The sequence below is a fragment of the Macrobrachium rosenbergii genome, chromosome 29, assembly GCF_040412425.1.
Source record: "Macrobrachium rosenbergii isolate ZJJX-2024 chromosome 29, ASM4041242v1, whole genome shotgun sequence".
In the NCBI taxonomy this organism is placed as follows: Eukaryota; Metazoa; Arthropoda; class Malacostraca; order Decapoda; family Palaemonidae; genus Macrobrachium; species Macrobrachium rosenbergii.
The window spans coordinates 13,561,182-13,580,977 of NC_089769.1; the positions used below are offsets into that span (position 1 = coordinate 13,561,182).

The 19,796-nt window shown below is 39.3% G+C and overlaps 1 protein-coding gene across 50 annotated transcripts in view; it reads left to right on the top strand.

The window, feature by feature from the left end:
• LOC136854603 (uncharacterized) overlaps nt 1-19,796 on the top strand; it is a 671,913-nt gene that overhangs the window by 550,644 nt on the left and 101,473 nt on the right. For all 50 annotated transcript variants that reach the window (XM_067131080.1, XM_067131113.1, XM_067131090.1 and 47 more), the window contains 3 exons: nt 66-429; nt 647-799; nt 2,206-2,338. In XM_067131080.1, coding sequence (XP_066987181.1) covers nt 66-429; nt 647-799; nt 2,206-2,338 — 650 coding nt within the window. The remainder of the gene's footprint in view (nt 1-65; nt 430-646; nt 800-2,205; nt 2,339-19,796) is intronic.

Consider the following 19,796-nt stretch of genomic DNA (forward strand, 5'->3'; position numbering starts at 1 on the left):
TTCTAATAAAGTCTAATGTACGGTATGTTTTTACTGTTGTGCTATATAAAAGCTTGCATTTACAGGGAGAGTCAGAGCATTTTGTCTGACGAAGAGGCTCAGGAAGTGGTTCTACTGTTGTCACCACCAAATGAGGACTCCTCCAAAATATTGCCACCCCCTCCACCCCCTATTCCTCCCCACCATGGTGAAGGGCTTTCCTCAGTGCCACCTCATTATGACATACCCCCCGCTGTTCCACCTCACTATGCAGACATAACCCCTCCAATTCCTCCTCATTTTGCTCCAAATGAGGATGAGTTCGATACCAGGGTAGCATCTCATTTCGATGCAACATTAGCCTCTCCTCTAAGTCCTGAAGATGAGCCATCAGAGGCAGATTCCTCAGAGGAAACTGGCGATATTTGCCAGGTGTCAAGAGTTAAAGAGGTATATTTTCATTGTTTCCTTACATCAGATTTTTTTTGGCTTCTCTAGGATGTAAAGTAACAATCAGGTGCATAATGATTTGGCATCTTGGTAATATTTATCACAATTTATAAAGCAGTACTGCTGTGATCATTGTACTCTGTAATATTTTGCAATAATTTTTAGCATGTGTTTTGCATTTCAGAAACAATTCGTTCTTTTGCCTTTTAATTTCCAGGTTTTGGTTGAGGATGGGGTCCATTACCTAGAGGATGGGCATTTTTGGGTGGAAGTTCCTGGTTTACCTGAAGATGATGATGAAGAGGACATGGATCCTACACTGCCTTTTCATCCTCATACAAAGCTCTCTTTTTCAAAGGAACCCATTCAGGTACAGTTTGCTAGTGCAATGAAAAGGAGGCTTCACAGACTTACTGCATTGTGGTAATATTAGTATGTATCAGTTTTCCTTTATAAAGATGTGTTGTGGCTTGATAATTTGGGTTCACCACTTGTATATTCCCCAGGCTAGAGAAAGATACTGTGTTGCAAAGAGTCGGGCCCAGGGTAATTACTGTAATAATCGGCCAGTCCTACAGTAGTATGGGTGGGTGACTCTTGCTTAGAGAAGACAGGAAGGAACCATGGGTATGAGGCTTGCAGCTTTATCCCTTACAAATAGACATTTTATAGATGTTGGTTACCCTTAGGAGCCATCCTCCTAATGAAAAATTAAAAAATCAAGTAATGTTCACCCTCAAAAACTTTTTAAATTTGTGAGTAACATCACTGAGCAAAATTTTAAAATATTTTTCTTAGTCAAGTAAGAAAATTACTTAAGTAATGTGTCCAATTTCATGGTTTTTTTTAGTTAACTTAATGTCTTAATGTAGGCAAAGTCTAAAGAAAAACCCCAGAAGTAATGAGAAAGAAAGAAAGTTATTGGAATTTGATAAATCAATAGTACAGAGCAACTTCCATAGCTTGGTACTAGGGAACAAACTCAGTCAGTGGACCAAGCATTCTTAGGGTTGCCAGCAATGATGGCAGCCTTATAATAGTTATGTGGCCACATGCAAAAAGGAAGGACTCTGACATTAGTCTCACCTCATTCAGAAAATATGTTGCTCTATGCCAACCAAAATGTTTTGGAACCTTAGGTGTGGATAGTATCAGTCTAAGATTTGCTATTTTGTCACAGTTGTGGTAGGGTTAATTTTATTTTATTTTACACTAAGTAATATAATGCTTTGAGACCTTTTCTTGTGATATCCCAACTGTGTTTTATGACTTTTTTGTAATGTAGCTGGAAAAATTAGCATAAGAGAGAATTGCTGATGAAAATTAGTATTTTCATACATTAGTGACTATGAAAACTTTTTATCAAAGAATGTTTGTGTAGGTATAAGTTTTTCACAGAGATAGTATGATACAAGTTATTGTAGATCTTATTCCAAGATCCTGTCGCATTATTTGAGTATTGGTCTTAACTTGTTGGGGTTGGTTTTGCCTCTCAGTTTAGTCATCACATTTGTAGAAATTATTCATTATTGTATGTAGTATTCACATTACTATAGTTTTAAGAATTGGAATGATGAAATGGATGATGGGAGTTTCAGAACTGTTATTACTTAATGCTGTATTTTGAGTTTTGTATTTGTTGAAACGTATGTAAACTCACATAATAGTGATACAATATTCCTTTGGATTGGTGTTACTCTTATGGATGTACTCGACTTTTAAGTCATTTTAGGTTCTGGACATTGATGCATTCTTTCTCTGTAATTCTCTTTGCAGGTATTTAGCACATACTCAGTAACAGAATATGACAGAAAAAATGATGAAGTGGACCCTGTTGCAGCTAGTGCTGAGTATGAGCTGGAGAAAAGGGTGGAGAAAATGGACCTCTTCCCTGTAGAAATCATTAAAGGTAAAACCTCGCGATTATTACTTCAGGGCTATTCTCATTACTCTCCTGATCTCCCATCAATTTCTATTCATTTGGTGTAAACCACTAACGACCCCGTTGAATCCAGACATTTATAGTTTGGATGTTTCTAAAATCTAAAGGAAATTTATAAAAAAACAAAATTGTAAAAATGCATGTAATTTTGGAATGCATGCTAGCATTAAGAGAATTTTATTCATTAACACTGTGATGAACCTCAGCCGTAAGGAATCAGAATTTATCAAAGATGCATTTACTTTCCTCGTATCCTGCTTAGTAAGTAATATACAGTATTTACACTTTTCTAAATTTAAGATGTGTTGTTGTCTTGTTGCATTTTGATGGTGGAAAGTAATTTTTCCCTTCTAGATTAGCTTTAAAAATAGTATTTCTGTTGTTACTTAGTGTTTCGTTTACAGCTCCACTGTTATTGTCAGACCTTAGACTACTTGTATACACAGTACTACTATTTTAAATGGTACTCTACTTTTCAAGGCACCTTGTAATATCTATGTTAACAGTGATTGCTGCTTACGAGTTTTCAAGACCCTTTTTGGGAAATCAACTGTTAAAGTAATATGTAAAGATCTTTATTTTAACAAGATATTAATTCATGAATTTACATTTCTGGTCCTTCTCTCATACAAATGCACCCTGAGCTTCTGAAGAAGCTATTTTAGTGGTTTGCAGTGTTTAACTTTACACAATGAGAAAAATAACTTTACTGAAAGGCCTAATTGAAATTTAAATACCTCTCTCTCTCTCTCTCTCTCTCTCTCTCTCTCTCTCTCTCTCTCTCTCTCTCTCTCTCTCTCTCTCTCTCTCTCTCTCTCTCTCTCTCTCTCTCTCTCTCTCTCTCTCTCTCTCTCTCTCTCTCTCTCTCCCTGGTAATGTTCCCACAAACTTCTTGTTGAAAATAAACAAATTATGTACTTAGTGATCTGATGACTGTTTATGGTTGCAGATTAGAGAGAGCGGTGGAAAATCTTTATTAAGGGGGAGGGGATTTTAGTGAGTGGTGGCATAAATGTACAGCATTTCACCATTACATTAAAGTAGATGACCCAAGTGAGAGTTGGAGAAGATATACAGAATGTCAGTATATCTCTGTTAAAAAGGGGAGGACTAAGTAAGATGTAAGGGAAAATGTACAGAATGTCACCATATCCATATTAAAAAGGGGAGGGCCTAAGTGAAAGGTGGGGAAAATGTATTGTGTCACCTTATCTTTATTAAAATACGAAAGGACCTCTGTGAGAGGCATGGAAAATATACAGCATGTCACCATGTCTGGAATGAAAAGAAGAGGACTTTAGCTAGGTAATCCTCATACTACTCAGGTGGAACTGTTCTCTCTCTCTCTCTCTCTCTCTCTCTCTCTCTCTCTCTCTCTCTCTCTCTCTCTCTCTCTCTCTCTCATAGGATGATGTTGTACCTTCGAAAGGAATGTTTGTGGAGTTTTATTCCAAGTCCATATTTACAGTAATTTATTCTAATAAGCAGTAATTGCCATAGATATTACACTCAATACATCACTCTCTTCTCCACAATGTTTTCTTTAGATGGGCGACAGTGTCACACAAGCAGTTATATATCTTGAACAATAATTGTCAAATTCACCTAAAATTAACCTAATTAACTATTGTGTATTGTATACTAATGATATTTTTTGATTGATGTTACTAATGCAGACATGTGAAATAAAGACAGTACCTGAATTGCATTGTTACACCAAAATTTAATAGAGTACCAGAATTTTACTGTATACAGAGGATGACTGATTTCTTGTCTTGTCTGTAGATGATGTAGATGATTGTAAGAAGTTAGGTATGCAAAACTGGCATACAATACTTAATGTCCTGTCAACTGATCTTGTAATTTCCTTCGGTCTTCTTTATATATAAATAATTTTGTAGATGTAGTTGATTAAATTTAATTGGAATGGATATGTTGGCTGTGTTATTTCATCCCAGTGTCTTCTAAACAGATCTAAGTTTGGGGTTCACTAAGTCTAATGAAAAAGCAAATATTACTTTTTGTTTTTAAGGAAACACTCCGAAGCATGAATCTACATTTTCACAGCTTTTACCATAAAATGAGAAAATGAGAACACCAGTAAACTTACTTTTCATTCTAGGCAAAGATGATTTGCTTAATTCATAGCTATTCAATATTTTCAAGAGCCAAAAGCTCAGTGATGATGATATACCAAAATTTTAGTATGCACTTACCCTTCCCTTAATTAGTAAGGTATTGGTTTCATTATTCATGCAATCTATGACCACCCTGTAGTCATTGATATGATCCTAAAGGCCACTGTTGTACAATATACTAATGCTTGCAATGCTGTACATTATTTATAATTTTATGGACAAGTAACGTATACTTTATAGACTATTACCCCATTCTCTCTCTCTCTCTCTCTCTCTCTCTCTCTCTCTCTCTCTCTCTCTCTCTCTCTCTCTCTCTCTCTCTCTCTCTCTCTCTCTCTCTCGACCCATATAATGTACTTTAGTTCATAGTTACTTTATGAACACTTTTTTATTTTTTTACTTACGTAATTATTCACAAATAATATACAGTATTGTAGATTTAGTAATCAGCAATTCTTCTTCTTGCCTTTAACGTTATTTGACAGAACATTACACGCTTACTTGTTAATGCCTACGCTTACAAAAAAGGGTAAGTTTGCTTGTTGACCTAGTACCCCCAAACTTTTCTGTTGTTTTAAGCTTTATTAAGCAATTGAAAGGATAGGAGTTGTCCTGTCTGTAGTTTTGACTGTCAGACTTTTTTGATTGAGGTGAAATTACACAGCCAAAGACCTTAGATTGTATGCAAGTGCTAAGATTTTTGTGCTTGATTTTGAAAAAGTATTTTAGAATGAACATTTCCAAGCTAATTTTTGTTGTGTTTGTATTTTGAGTATAGTCATTATTGAAAAAATTTTGTTTGCGAGTGAGTAGGTAAGTAAGCAACCAAAAAATTGCTTAAAGCTGAGATTAGCATATGTTATGTTGACAGCAGTGCAAAGCAATGAAATTTTATTCTTTTTTACTTGTTTATTATTCAGATTGTGTTATGGAATACACAATTTTTCAATTGTGTATTGATAAGATTGACACTAAAAATGAAATTTGGAATGTTTTACAGTGTAACCATTGCTAGAGTATGTGTAAATTTCTTATTGGCATATGACACACATGTAGTTTTGAATTTAGTATTACTGTTGCTTATTTATGCTACAAGTTAAAATTGGGAATGCTACATTAATAAGAGCTCTTATTGGAAGAGCAATTCAAGAGGGAAAATTGAAAATAGAAGTGAAAATTAAATTGGTATAATACTGTAAAGGTAAAAACAGTTAACATATGGAAATAGTTTGTGAAGGTTAAAGCAAAGGTGTTTTCTGAGGGTAAATCAATTCTAAACTTGTTTTCAACATTGCATCCATTAATTAATTATTTCATCGGTTGTAAATCAATGGACTTAATGTCAAACTGAGTAAAGTTAAACAAATGAGAAAAGATGAAGGTTGCAAAGAGACACAGGTTGCTTATTTCCTGAAGGTAAGCAGTTAAACTCAGTAACATATGTGGCCAAAAGAGGCTAAGGTAATGATGTATTATAGAATTCAAACAATAACTGATAACTCATCTGCTTCAAATGGTTATCATCAACACCATGGGGCAGCTGATGTCACTCTATAAAACCTATATTGACTCTGCCAAAGTATTCATTTCTTTTCATTGGTACTGTAACTTGTACTGATTTTTCTTCATTCACGTCGTTTTGTTTTTTGCCATATTGTAGAATAGCAATTGCTCATCAGCTTTCGTTTTCTGCCTCTTTTTCTGTTACATGAAGCCAGAAGACACTGCTTAAACTACCCAGACTGATATTTTAACCTCTAAATACTATCAGCATATCAGTTACCGTATGTCTTTCTCTGAGGTGGTAGTGTGCAATTCTTCTTTAGCAAGAACTCAAATTTCCACAAAGAGGGTATTATCTGGTTTGTTCATTTTTACCATTGGCTACTTACCTGTAAAAGTCCAGAAATACATTGCTGGAATAGAAAATATCTGATCACTGACACCATTAATAATACAAAGACATTTTTTTCCTAAGCTGATAGCAATGCTAAAAAGGATATACAGTACTGTAATGGTTTTGGTGGATCAAAGAAACAATAGCTCTGGGACTGGGTTATTTGGAGAATTTGATAAATATACTGTACAACACAGTTAACACAAGTAGAAGAGCTTTCTTTTGATCTTTCATATTTCTTGGCTTAGTATTTTTTTGTATGTTCAAGAGGATTGAGAGTTCCCAAAATGAGTTCCACAAGGCTGTTCCTCAGAAAATTAGTATCAAGGTAAACTTTCCCAGTCATTAACAAGGAGCAAGGCTTCTTGCTCATTATTGTAGTTTTCTTTTTAATGATGTCCTGTTCCTTTATCCTTTCAAGTTGCAACATTTTCAGAGATGTTGAAATGTTGACAATGCAGTGCCTTCTTTGAAAATGAGAGATGCTTCCTCCCCCCTCTGAATATTTAGAGCCTCAGCATAGGCTTTTTAGAGGATTCTTTCCTCTCCCAACTGTCCCAAATGCAGGTTTATAAGTATGGCATTCATACTCTGAGTAGAACACACACACACATGCACTCACACATTTCTGACATGTACACTGACACATTTCTTCTGAGGGTTGATGATAACCGGGCTTATTTTCCCATCTGATCCATGTACTGGAAGGTAAAACTGACCTTAACCAGACCCGCCGTAACCGGGGACAACAAGGCAGACCTTTAGCAACAAGACTACTGGCTTCCCTCCATGTACTTCAGCAGTTGTGAATTGTTTTCCAGCACTTACTAGTGGGGACTTGTGATATGCTGATTAGGATAAATTACATATAATTCCATGGATAGAAGGGCCTCAGAGACATGCTAGTTTATCCAAGGAAGTTTTATATAAGAAAGTTACTGGAGTGTATCACACTTCATCAAATCTGTTCTTGAACTGGCCAGTAGTGGTACTTTCATATCCTCAGCTGGTAGACTGCTCCAAAAGGAGGTTGTCTTATAGATGAAGATGTTCCTACTGTGATGTTTTGAACATTTTTAGTTCCATTTTCCATCAGTTGGGCCTAGCTTGGTGACCAAAGATTAATAAAACGTGGTTTATCTTATTTATACCTTTAAGTATCTTCAGTTTCCATCAACTGGTGTCTTAATAGACATTTTTTTAAGAGTGTTTGCATTAAGGCTTTGTAGCCTTGTAGGTATCAAAAGTAACTGAATGATGGTATCAATTTGATACTCTAGCCTGTACTGTGTCTGATCTATGTTTTCTCTTCTAAGTGGTATCTAACAAGACCATTATATATGGTTAGTATTGTCTCCTTTTTTATAGTCTCATTACTGGTGGGTTTTCTTTGAAGTAGAAAACCAAATAAAAAGAAGTGGTGAGTAACTCCTACATTCTGTGCTGGTGAGAAACCTGTGCATATACTGTAATGTTTCAGGGTCAAGAGAGCCTAAAGAGTTGTTCACAACCTGCTAGGCAATATATCGTAGTATTTTTTGGGCTTTGTTTTCAGCTGCTATGTGTTGCTTACAAACCATTAAGTCACCATTAATGATGACTTTTTGATCTTAATCTTGTTAACAACAAACTGTCTCCTTGCCAAGAAGGCATAGGTGGCTTTCTTATTTTTATAACATATGTGCATGACCGCATTTTTCTAAGTTGAATGGCACCTGCCATTTTACTTACCAATTACTTATTTTCTCCAGGTCTTCTTATAACTGTTTTATTGTTGTATAATAATAACACCATTACCAAGTTTTGTGTCACTGGCAGACTTGCCTATTTTGCTGGACAGCCCTATGTTGATAACAAAGAGCAAAGAACCAGGCACCAAACCCCTGAGGTACACCAAGTGACTGCTAGCAAGAGAATGTTCTAGTGATGACAGCGCCCTTATTCTGTCATTTAGCCATTCTTTTATCTAGTTGTAGAATTTGATTGTATAATTTTCAAGTGTTTCAGTATGCCATCTGCTATGGTAGATTCAAGACTTTCCGCAGGGATTGAAGTTAGCCTGATAAGCCTATAGTTTCCTGATTCATCCTTAGAACCCATTTTGAATATTCTTTACCACTTTTCTTCCCTCCAAGGTGACACAAGTGAGAAGCAACTTCTTCCAAGTCCCTAATCTCCCTTGGAAATCATCTGTTAGGACAGGGGGGATTTGTTTTGGTTAAGCTTTCTTATTTTGATTTTTACAATTCCTTCTGCTGTATCTATTTTCCTTAGTTTCATCTGTTATAACCATTTTTCTTAGTGACACATTTCATTTGTATATTATGATATACTATGAATTTTTTTTGCACTGGCAAAGTATTCATTTGATACCACTGCCATGGCTACAGCACTGCCTATAATTTTACTCCTTTTTAGTTTGCTACTGTTAACATGTAAAAGAAATGTTTTTGGATTTTTTTTTTTTTTTTTTGCTCTAGATGCAGTCTTGTCATTATCTTCTAACTTCACGGCTCTAATTAATCAGTCTACCTTCCTGCCCTTTGTTTTTGTGTAACTTTGATAGTTTGTTTCTGTTTATTGAGAGGTTGATCCCATTTTGGGGTTATTTGCCTTTGCTTGTTACTGTAGTCTTAAATTGGCCTAAAATTTTCAACAGCTGTGTCTATGGTGGTCGCCAGCCTGCTTTGTCTATGGGACCTTGTAAAGTGTAATACATTTCTTTCTAACAACAATGAACACTGATTATACATAAGAGCCATAGTGGTTCAGCACATTGCTTAATATGCCATTACTGCTGTCTAGGCTTCCTACTGCTTTGTGTTTGGAGAGTCTGTATTTAATATCTTTTATTCACTTGTCTTTAATAACTAGGAATTCACTATGCAGTTCACCACTGTTGTGCCTTAGATAATTCTTTTCATATGTACTTTTGAATAAAATTTCTGAAAAGTACAAAGTACTTAATGTTTGTAAAGCTCCAGTTTACATGAAAGCAGACTAACCAAAATATATATACAGGCAGTCCCCGGTTATCGTTGGGGTTCTGTTCCTGACAGCCTGATGATAGCTGAAAATCGGCGATAATAGTGCTGATCCTCAGTTATCGGCGCCGGTATCCGGTTATCGGCACCGATAACCAGGGACCAGTGCTGCCGTTAACCATGGATCAGCGCCGATAATCAGGAATTGGTGTCAAAAATTCGGTTATCGTCGCCACTAGACAAGTGCCCTAAAACCGGACTGCCGATAACCGGGGACTTCCTGTACTATTGCAAATACTACTGTACTATTTTCGTAACATAATTGTAGAGTCAAGCTTTTGGGATTCTTTTACATTTCTCATCATGATTAATTATCCATTGAAATTTTCTAAAATTAGATAACAGGTTTTGACGTAGGAAAAATATATTGTTGGTAGCCGCTGTTCATCTTCAAAGAAATAACTTGTATTGTTTCTCCAGGGTTCTGTAAGACAAACCAGCCAATATAAAAAGAATTCTGTCATAGATGGTCTTGGCCAGTATAGTGCTTGTTGGTACAGTGAGAGTGTAAAGGGACAGTTTTCCCATTCACTCTTCTTGCACTGATGTGGGAGCAGTATGTAGGTTGGCCATTTTCCCTACTACTGTGCTTGCCAGATCTGTGACAGAAAACACTCACCACAGATTCCCGTGCCTTTTCATCAGAGAAAGCAGGTGGGCTTGATGACTCACAGTGGCTATCAAAAATAGGTTTTTCCTATGTGAAAGCTTGGTTTTTGATAGGGCAGCTGCTGTTCATCTTCAAAGGAGCATGCTAAAGAAATTCACTGTTGATGAAGTGGCCTAGCTCATATAATAGAATTCAACAACTTGGAAGGAAAAATGGTTCACAGTAAAATCACGTAAATTATTACCAACATACTTTATTCCAAATACTGATTACTTTTCAACAATAAGGAATAGAAAACAAATTCACTATTTACAGGGCATCCCTAAGTTATGGAGGCACCAACTTTCAGTGCTTTTTCAAATACATTTATCAAGAATAGGTATCTAGTTACAGGGCTGTAATCAAGTTACAGCGCTGTAAGCGCCATTAAAGCACCACTAACAGCACTTACGGCGCAGTTAACGACGTTTACAACAAGAATAGGTGTCTAGTTATGGTGGTGAAATCAAGTTACAGTGCCATAAGTGCCGTTAACGGTACCTATGGCACCTATTAATTAATAGGCACCAATTTACAGTTGAAATCGACCTATGTCGCACTGCTGGAACAGGACTCCCACCATAGGTTGGGGACTTAATTAAAGGCACCAATTATGTTTGACTGAGATATAGGATTATTTCACCATCCCCAGCAATGCCTCAATATGACCATGACATCAAGAAGGGCACCTATGGGGCTGGGAATTTAGCTGTTGATCTCATGCCAGTGGTATTTGAGGAATACCACCCTTTACACTCAGAGTCTTTTTCAAAAGAAACATTTCTGAAGAAAGCCAGAGATGTGCTCACCTAGATGTCATACAACTTAGGAAAGGAGGGTCTGGCTTTTTAATCACACTAGAGTAATTCTCAGCCCATGTGGAGAGAATGACTTCTTTGTGTTAGAATGTAGAAAAATAGGACCATCTTTGAAGTTTGCCATAACATCTAGGTGAACCTGGAGTGCTTGTGCCGAGCTTAATGTTTTATCTATTAATACTGAGTTCCCTTATCAGAATAGGGGATTTTCTCTTCAAAGGGTTGTCATTCTTGGTCAGGAATATTGGGCCAAGAGGCAGTAGCAACTGTTGGCTAAGTGCATGAGTGAAAAAACTTCCCTATCTAAGAGAGCCCAGTTCACTAATCCGAGCTCATGATGCCAAGGCAGTCAAGATGACCCCCTTTGGAGCATATGAGTTGTAATTGCATTTGGACCACAGAATTGAAGGGGTGACAAGAGTCGAAGGACCTTATTCAGGGATCAGGTAATGGGAAGTCTTGCAGGAGGTCAGTCTTTGAAGTGCAAAGGACCAGAGAAGGAAAATAACAACTTCAGTCAATACTAAAATCATAATGCAAGGGTTCCAAAGATGCAGCCCTGTATGCTATATTTGTTGTAATAGCAAGGTGTTTGTCCTCAAGAATGTATTTCAGAAAATGTAAACCTGTTGCAGTAGAGATTTCAACTGGGCTCTCAGTGTGGAGAGAATCTAACCACGGTGTTCTATGTGGACTGGTATTGCCGATAGATGAAGCCTGTAGTTTTTGCACCAAGTAATGTTAGGTGAATAATCTTCATGGCAGTTTGAGTGAAGATAGCAGTTTTTTTCAAAACCTTTGAAGTCTGGGCCAATAGAGAAAAGAGGTAGATTGCCCCCCATTTCTACCAGTCTTGTAGGATGCATCTCATGCTGTTGCCTGACTGTTGAGGTTCAGAGACACATACACTGGTTTTCTTGACATAAGTCATTGCTGTCATATTGTATAGGACCAAGAAAATGTGGGTCCTTCTTGAAGGCTTCAATTTTCTGAGAGACAGGAAGACAGCCATCATCCCCAGGAAATTGTGGTGACACTTTCTTAGAACTGTAGGCCATCTTCCCACTGCCTGCTGATCCTCCCAAGGGCTGCCTCAACCTGTCAATAATGCATCTGTGTATATTGTTACCTGCATGGACAGTTGGGTCAGTTTGACCTGTTCGGCCAGAGATCCCTTCCAGGTTTATGGAGTATCTTCCTAAGTGTCCTCAGCAGATACCAGCAACATTTCATCATAATGGCACCATGAATTAAAAAATATTCTGGAGTGCAATAAGGAGCGTATGGATGGTTTCTTGGACCTGAGAGTACTGTAATTGGGAAAAATGGCCATCCTATAAACTGTGCCACTTCTGTGTGAAAAGGGTGAACTGGAAAATAATGGTAATCACTGTAGGCAAGGGACAGAGCTCCCCCTGCCTGGAGTTCTTTTATACTCTGTTGCTGTGCCAAAATGCATTGTCTGGGCCAAGACTATGAGAGAATTCTTTGTTATTGGTCTGTCTTATGGAGTCCTGGGGGAGCCATAAGACTAACTCCTTTAAGGACGAACAGCAGTTGCACTGTCAAAATGAAAGTTTTTAGTAATGGGTAAAAGTATATTTTTACCTATCTGTAAAACACTTGAATAAAAATGATGAAAGATGATTGAAAGTCGAATTAGATGATGGTAAAATAGGTAGTGGAAGAAAGGTAAATCATAACTATGAATTAAAGTTAATCTTAGATAAAAATAGCAGTCGTAGGCATTCATTACATTCCTTAATTTCTCCATATCTGTCTCTCTGGTATGAATGCCAATCTTTTCTGGTATGACTGCCAGTCTTTTAGTAGAACAGATATATGCCAGTAAGAGGAATTTGAGGCCAGAAATGTCATTTTTAGCTCAGGATCAAGGTGTCAGTCAGTATCTAAGGGTACCTCCTTTGTTCAGTCAACGAAAGCTGCAATTACTATGACGGGATCAGATATACCTCTCCCTGTCAGTGATTTGTTGTTATCTCTAAACCCCATTAGTTTTAGTAAAAGGTATGCATTTGTGAAATAATGAACCTGGAAATAACAAATAAAAACAGGTAAAACTAACTTTCATATAAGTAACTTACCAAGTAATTACATAGCTAACGTTTCTACTCACGCGGCAGCCTTTTAAAAATTCGCGATAGCGCTTCTGTTGTTTTTGTGTAGGTGATAAGCCCCTCCCATTAATGGAGCACCGGTGGAACAACCTGGCAGGTAAGCTGAATTTTGTTTCCGCCGGCTTGTCATACACATCAGTGCCATTGCAGCACCTTTGTTCACAGTTTTCATTTGTATTCTGGTGATGTACAATTGCTTTGTTTCAGTTGCCAACAAGTTTTTGTCAGCTTAGCTTTTTTGGATAGTTACCCTAGTTTTTTTTATAGAATTGTCTGATTTCAGCACTTCTAGTTTTCACTATTTCAGCAAAGGGTGTAAAACTAGGTTAACAAATCTTGTTTTGATCCTCATTCAGTATGCAGTAAATGTAGGGGGACAAGAATGTAGTAAGGAGAAAAAGTGTAATGAATGTTCTTGGGATGAGAAGCAGTGGAAAGTGCTTATATTGCACTTAGATAAATTAGAGAGGGATAGGAGGAGGAAAGCAGCTTTTAGAGCCGAGAGATGGTCACTTAGCCTAGAAACTACTCTTTAAACATAGTTTAGTACCTAGTCCTGCTCTTCCTTCTACTCCTGTTCCTGCTTTTTCTCCTAATACTGGCCCTCCCACTGTTCATCCACCTACTCCCTTGCCTGGCTCCCTTGCTTCCGACCCTGATACGACTACCAGTCTCGAATCTCAGTTCGATAAGAAGATAGGCCGTGTAGTTAGTACAGTGGCAGAATTGGGAGAGTCACTGAGAGAGATTATGGGTAGAGAGATTATGGATAAAGTGTACACCAAAAAAGTGATGAGTGATAGTGTAGTGCAAGTGGCGGAATTGGCTATCCGTCCCATCGGTTCTCTTAGACGAAGGTCCCTGTCATATTCCCCTGAACCTGGGAGAAGGCATACCAGAAGTCCAAGGGAGGCCGATGGGGTTTGCCCACAGGTAGTCGCTCCCTCAGTCGAGCCTGTTGCACGATCCCAGGAGTCAACAGACCCATTGGAAAGGAGTCTCATTGGGAGTGCATCACTTGTCTTCAAGTTCCGATGATTCCGACACGAACAGGAGATGCAGGAAATGTTATCTGGATGCTTCACGACTGCTTAAGCGCCCTTCAGAGTTTGTGGATCGTCATTCAGACCCACTTCCAGTTAAGCGTTACAAGAAGGCCAGTACGAGCCCACAGCTGTCTTGTAGTTACGCTGTAGCTACATGGGACAGTCCAGAGGTCTTTTCACCTGAGTGCCTATCCGCTGAGTGCCCTCTCCTGGCTCCCAAGCACCCAGCGCCCTCTCATATCAACCAACGTCATGGACCAAACATCTGGATCATCTTCCTAAGCGCACAGTGCCATTCCCCAAGCACCTGGTACAATCTCCCAAGCACCTGGCACCAGCTCCTGAGCACCCAGCACCAATTCCTCAGTACCCGACACCCACCTCTGAGCGCCAGGTGCCCACTCCCAGACATGTTTTTCCTCTTCAGTCGGTTCAGAAACAACGGTCTGCATCACGTCTGGATCAAGATGAACTGTCATTGGCTCCTATTAAGCAACAATTACCTGAAATAATGAGCTTATTGAAGAAAGCTCCCTCTGCATCCAACACTTACCATGATGCTATCCTGTCCCTGGTTTCCTCAGAAGAGGAGGAGGTTGATCAAGAACTTGCTCCTCCTCCTTCCCATGCAGATCTTCTTCAGTATCTTTTGGCGAACTTCCCCACCTTTTTCAACCCAGCTGCCCTGGCAATGCCCAAAAAGTGAAAGTGAAGTCCATCATGTGCCAGTAGGAGCCAGACTGCTGGAGTTTTGGGAAAAGTGGCTGATCAGAGGAGCAGAGCCATGGATCATCAAGGTTCCGAAGTAGGGCCACACCATTCCGTTCCGGGAGAACCCACCTTTAGTCACTTCTATCGCATTGTTAGCTTACTTGAGAAGCTCAGAGAGACATTTGGCCCTTTTGGAGGAAGTTTCCTCCCTCCTCCAAAACAAGAGGAAGTCAAGAACACCAACACAGAGGGCTTTTACAACTTTCTGTTTGTGGTTCCGAAAACATCAGGGGGCTGGAGACCAGTCTTAGACGTAAGCAACCTCAATCATTTTGTCCAGAAGACGAAATTCAAGATGGAGACAACCATTCAGTCCTTTCATCCACTCACCAGGGCAACTGGGTGATAACGTTAGACATGCAGGATGCATACTTTCACATTCCGATCCATCCAGACTCCAGAAAGCATCTAAGGTTCATTTTTCAGGACAAAGTATTTTGGTTTCAGGCCCTTTGCTTCGGCCTTTCGTCTGCCCCTCAAGTGTTTACTTGAGTCCTTGCTCCTCTCTCAAAATGGCTCCACTTGATAGGGATCAATGTAACTCTGTGTCTGGACGATTGACTACTTCGATCCCCATCAAAGGAAAAGTGCATGAAGGACTTGCACAAGGTTTTGCTTCTTACCAAGGAACTGGGCCTTCTTTTCAATGTACAGAAGTCACAGTTAACCCTGTCCCAAGAGATCCTCTATTTGGGGATGACTCTCAACTCTGACTTTTTGGGCTTTTCCATCTCCCAAGAGAATTTCCAGCTGCCTTCAGATGTTACACATGTTTATAGCCCTTTCATCTTGCTCAGCTCAACAATGGATGAGCCAGCTGGGGATGTTGGCATCCAAAGAAATGTTTGTCAAACTGGGCAGACTGCATACAGTATGTGAGTTCTCAAATTCTTTCTAAAGGCCAATTGGGATGGGAAAACACAACTGGACACTTACGTGTTTACAGTCACCTCAGAGATCAAAGCAGACCTGCAACGGTGGCTGTCCAAAGAAAGACTATCAGACTCTGAACCCCAACTAAGACTTTTATTCAGATGCCTTGGACTTAGGCTGGGGAGCTCATCTGGGGAATCAGGAAGTATCCAGCACGTGGACCCCAGAACAACAAAGTCTACATATAAATGTCAGACAACTAAAAGCAGTTCATCTGGGCCTTCAGTTTTTCTTGACCTTTGTCCATAACAAGATAGTCCATGCGGAAAATACCACGGCCTTAGCATACTTCCAAAAACAAGGCAGCACTCATTCCTTTTCTCTATGCCAGGCAGCAAGAGACCTACTCCTGTGGGCAGATCAAAATCAAGTGTCTCTGGTCACCAGGTTTATCCAGAGGAAATTGAATGTTTTAGTGTACAAACTGAGTTGTTGGAAGCGGGTCCTTCTTACCGAATGGACCTTGGATCCTCTGGTTCTTCTATATCTTTGGAAACTGTGGGGTACACCAACATTAGACCTGTTTGCAACTTCCAAGAACCATCGTCTTCACTCTTTTGCTCTCCATCCCCAGATCCTCTTGCATGGGCAACAGACACCATGCTGCAAGACTCGTCCAATCTGGATCTGTATGCTTTTTCCTCCCTTCAGCATGATCAGGGAGGTGATAAAGAAATTTCAAGCCCACCACAACGCAACTATGACTCATAGCCCCGTTTTGGTCCCGGAAGGAATGGTTCCTGGACCACCTTTGGTTATTGGTGGATTTTCCAAGACTCCTTCCCCAAAAACCATCTTTACTCAAACAACCCCACTTCAGAAGTCACAACCAAGGGTTGTCTGCTCTTGCTCTGACAGGCTTCAGACTGCCCGCGCACTTGTCAGGTGAAAGTCTTCTAGCGTTGTCTACCAGGCCAAGTGGGTAGTCTTCGCCGATGGTGCCTCAGGCACAACGTCTCTTTGTCTGAGACATTTATAACGCAGCTCGCTGATTTCCTCCAATATCTGAGGAATTCTAGGAATTTGTCTAACTCCACCATTAAGGGGTATTAAGCTATGCTCAGCTCAGTTTTTAAGCACAGAGGCCTGGATCTTTCGTCAAACTTGGACATTAACGACATGATCAAGTCCTCTGATACATCAAAGCACAGGAAGAACAATCTGGTCTCTTGGAACCTGGATGTAGTCTTGAAGTGACTGACAGGTCCTTCTTTTGAACCCCTTCGTTCCACCTTTCTTAGGAACCTGACTCGTAAGACACTTTTCTTCTTTGTGTTAGCTACTGCAAAACTCATTAGTGAAATTCAAGCCATCAATAAAAGGGTAGGCTTTTCCCAGGGGGATGCAGTTTGCTCCTTTACCCTAGGTTTTTTGGCCAAAAACAAGGACCCGTCCAAGCCCTGGCCTTGTTCTTTTATCGTTAAGAATTTAATGGACATCCGTGGCTCCGGGGAAGAAGAGACAGTACTTTGTCCTGTAAGAGTTCTGAGGTACTATCTGAGTAGGATAGAAAATATCAGAGGTCCATCCAGTAACCTCTGGTGTTCGGTTAAGAACCCTTGTCCTATGTCTAAGAATGCTTTGTCAGTCTTCGTGAGGGACTTGATTCCGGAGGCACATTCACAAACCCAGTAAGACGTTACATACTTTTAAAGTGAAAGCTCATGAAGTCAGAGCAGTAGCCACTTCTTTAGTGTTCAGGCACAATATGTCCCTATCTTGCATTCTTCAAAAGTATACCTTAGTTTTACCAGACCAGTGAGCTGATTAACAGCTCTCCTAGGGCTTGGTCGGAAGGATTAGACTTATTTTACGTGGCTAAGAACCAATTGGTTACCTAGCAATGGGACCTACAGCTTATTGTGGAATCTGAACCACATTATAGCAAGAAATGAATTTCTATCACCAGATATAATTTCCCCTAATTCTTCATTAGCCGGCCGGAGACTCGAACTCTGGCCTAGCGAGTGCTAGTCAACAACTCTGCTGACTCACCCAACAAGGAACTGTCGACCTAGTGGAAGTGTAAGTCTATATTCGCATCTTACTATATGAAGGAGGTGGAAACAGTGTTTGATAATTGCGGTACCTTGGGACCGTTATCGGTGGCTAGCATGGTATTGGGTGAGGGTTCATAGGAAGCACTTTTTCTCCTACTAAACTTTTGCCATGGTGTAGGGTTTTCAAGTTTTTGGGGAGCCTGGAGGTACAGTGTACCTAGAGTACCCTCCAGTCTTAGTGGATGGGTTGTGGTGTTTTCCGAGTAGGTGACAGCGTTGTCTGGTTGTTTTTAAATTTGGCACTGCGCCCGGGCAAGGGCGCTTTCATATGCTTTGCTGACCATCAGGCCTATCCTCTGCTGCAAAGCTCCCACTTAAGTAGAGGCAACCCACGGCTCAACCGCCACGCCACTACAGGTCAAGATGAGCACCAACCAGAGGCAGTATTCACCTGCAGTAGCTCTCTTACTAGATAAGGAAACAACAAGCATTGTATCAATGCTGGCAAAATTTTCTATTTCAAAGTCATTACCATGCTTTAATGTTATGGAGCAGAATATGTCCATATATCCCACCTCCATTCAGTGTAAGATTCAACTATGTAATTACTTGGTAAGTTACTTATATGAAAATTACATTTTCATAGTAAAATTAAGTTTCATATATACTTACCAAGTAATTACAGAATTGGAGCCCACCCTCCTCCCCTCTTATGGACATAAGGGCACAAACAAAATTGAGCTTACCTGCTAGTTGTTTTCCTGGATGCTCCAATAGTGGACAGGGTTTGTCACCTACACAAAATCAATAAAAGCACTACTGTGAATTTGTAAAAGGCTGCCAAGCGAGTAGAAACACTATCTATGTAATTACTTGGTAAGTATATATGAAACTTAATTTTATTATGAAAATGGCATTTTTGGATTTCTTCCAAAAATAATTCTACATAAGTAATATTTTTCCATCTTTGAATTGGTCACACTCATTTTATATCATGAGTTTATGATGAATAACCCACGTGACCCAATCCTTGAATACTGTATAGAGAATGTAGAACAACAAGTTCAGTCAAATATCTTTACTGATTGTCCAAATTTCAAGGAGTTGCAATTTATTGAAGAAGGTTTCATATAGTCATTAAGAACCCATATAGTCATTAAGAAAAAATCTTTTGATCCATTCCTATGGTCATAAGAACAAATCCTTTAGGCCCATCTTATGAAAGTTCAAATGTTAATTTGCTGGTCTGATTAAACTACACAATAATCTTCATTTTCTTCTGAACTTAATCCCTAGTTGGGGTTACTTTGTAATGACACTTTTCCAGATGTCTATCTTGTGAGTAATGGGTTTCAGTCAAATGAATGATGACTGCTTTAATGAACCATTTGTGGCTTGCCTTGTTAACTGAGTGGTAGGTGATTTTATGAGCCATTTGTGGGGTTTTGTAATATGTTTATAGCTCTCACCCCAGCTTGTGAGATTATGGTAACTTCATTTCTGCTGATATGGTGATTTATGTGCTGTATGGATATATTTCATGGACATGTCATGAGAAACAGTTTCTGTAAAATCTGATATACAGTAAATAATTACAAACTGTATACCCAGTCATGGGTCAATGGTGTCTTTATACTTTAGTAAAACGGTAATTAGGAATACAGGCAGTCCCTGGTTATCAGCGGGGGTTCCGTTCTGAGGGTGTGATGATAACTGAAAATTGGCGATTTTTGGCAATTTTCAGGGCTTATTGGCGCCTCTGTTAGGTATATATTGACGCCATACCCAATTATCGGCATCAATAAGCGGAAATCAGCGATTTTTGGCGCCAGAAATTGCCAATTTTCGTCACTAAACAAGCTCCATAAAACCAGATCTCCATGAACCGAGCCTGCCGTTAATCGGGGACTGCCTGTACAGTAAACCCCCCCGTATTCTCCGGGGATGCATACCACACCCCACCACAAATAGCTAAAATCCACTAATACTTG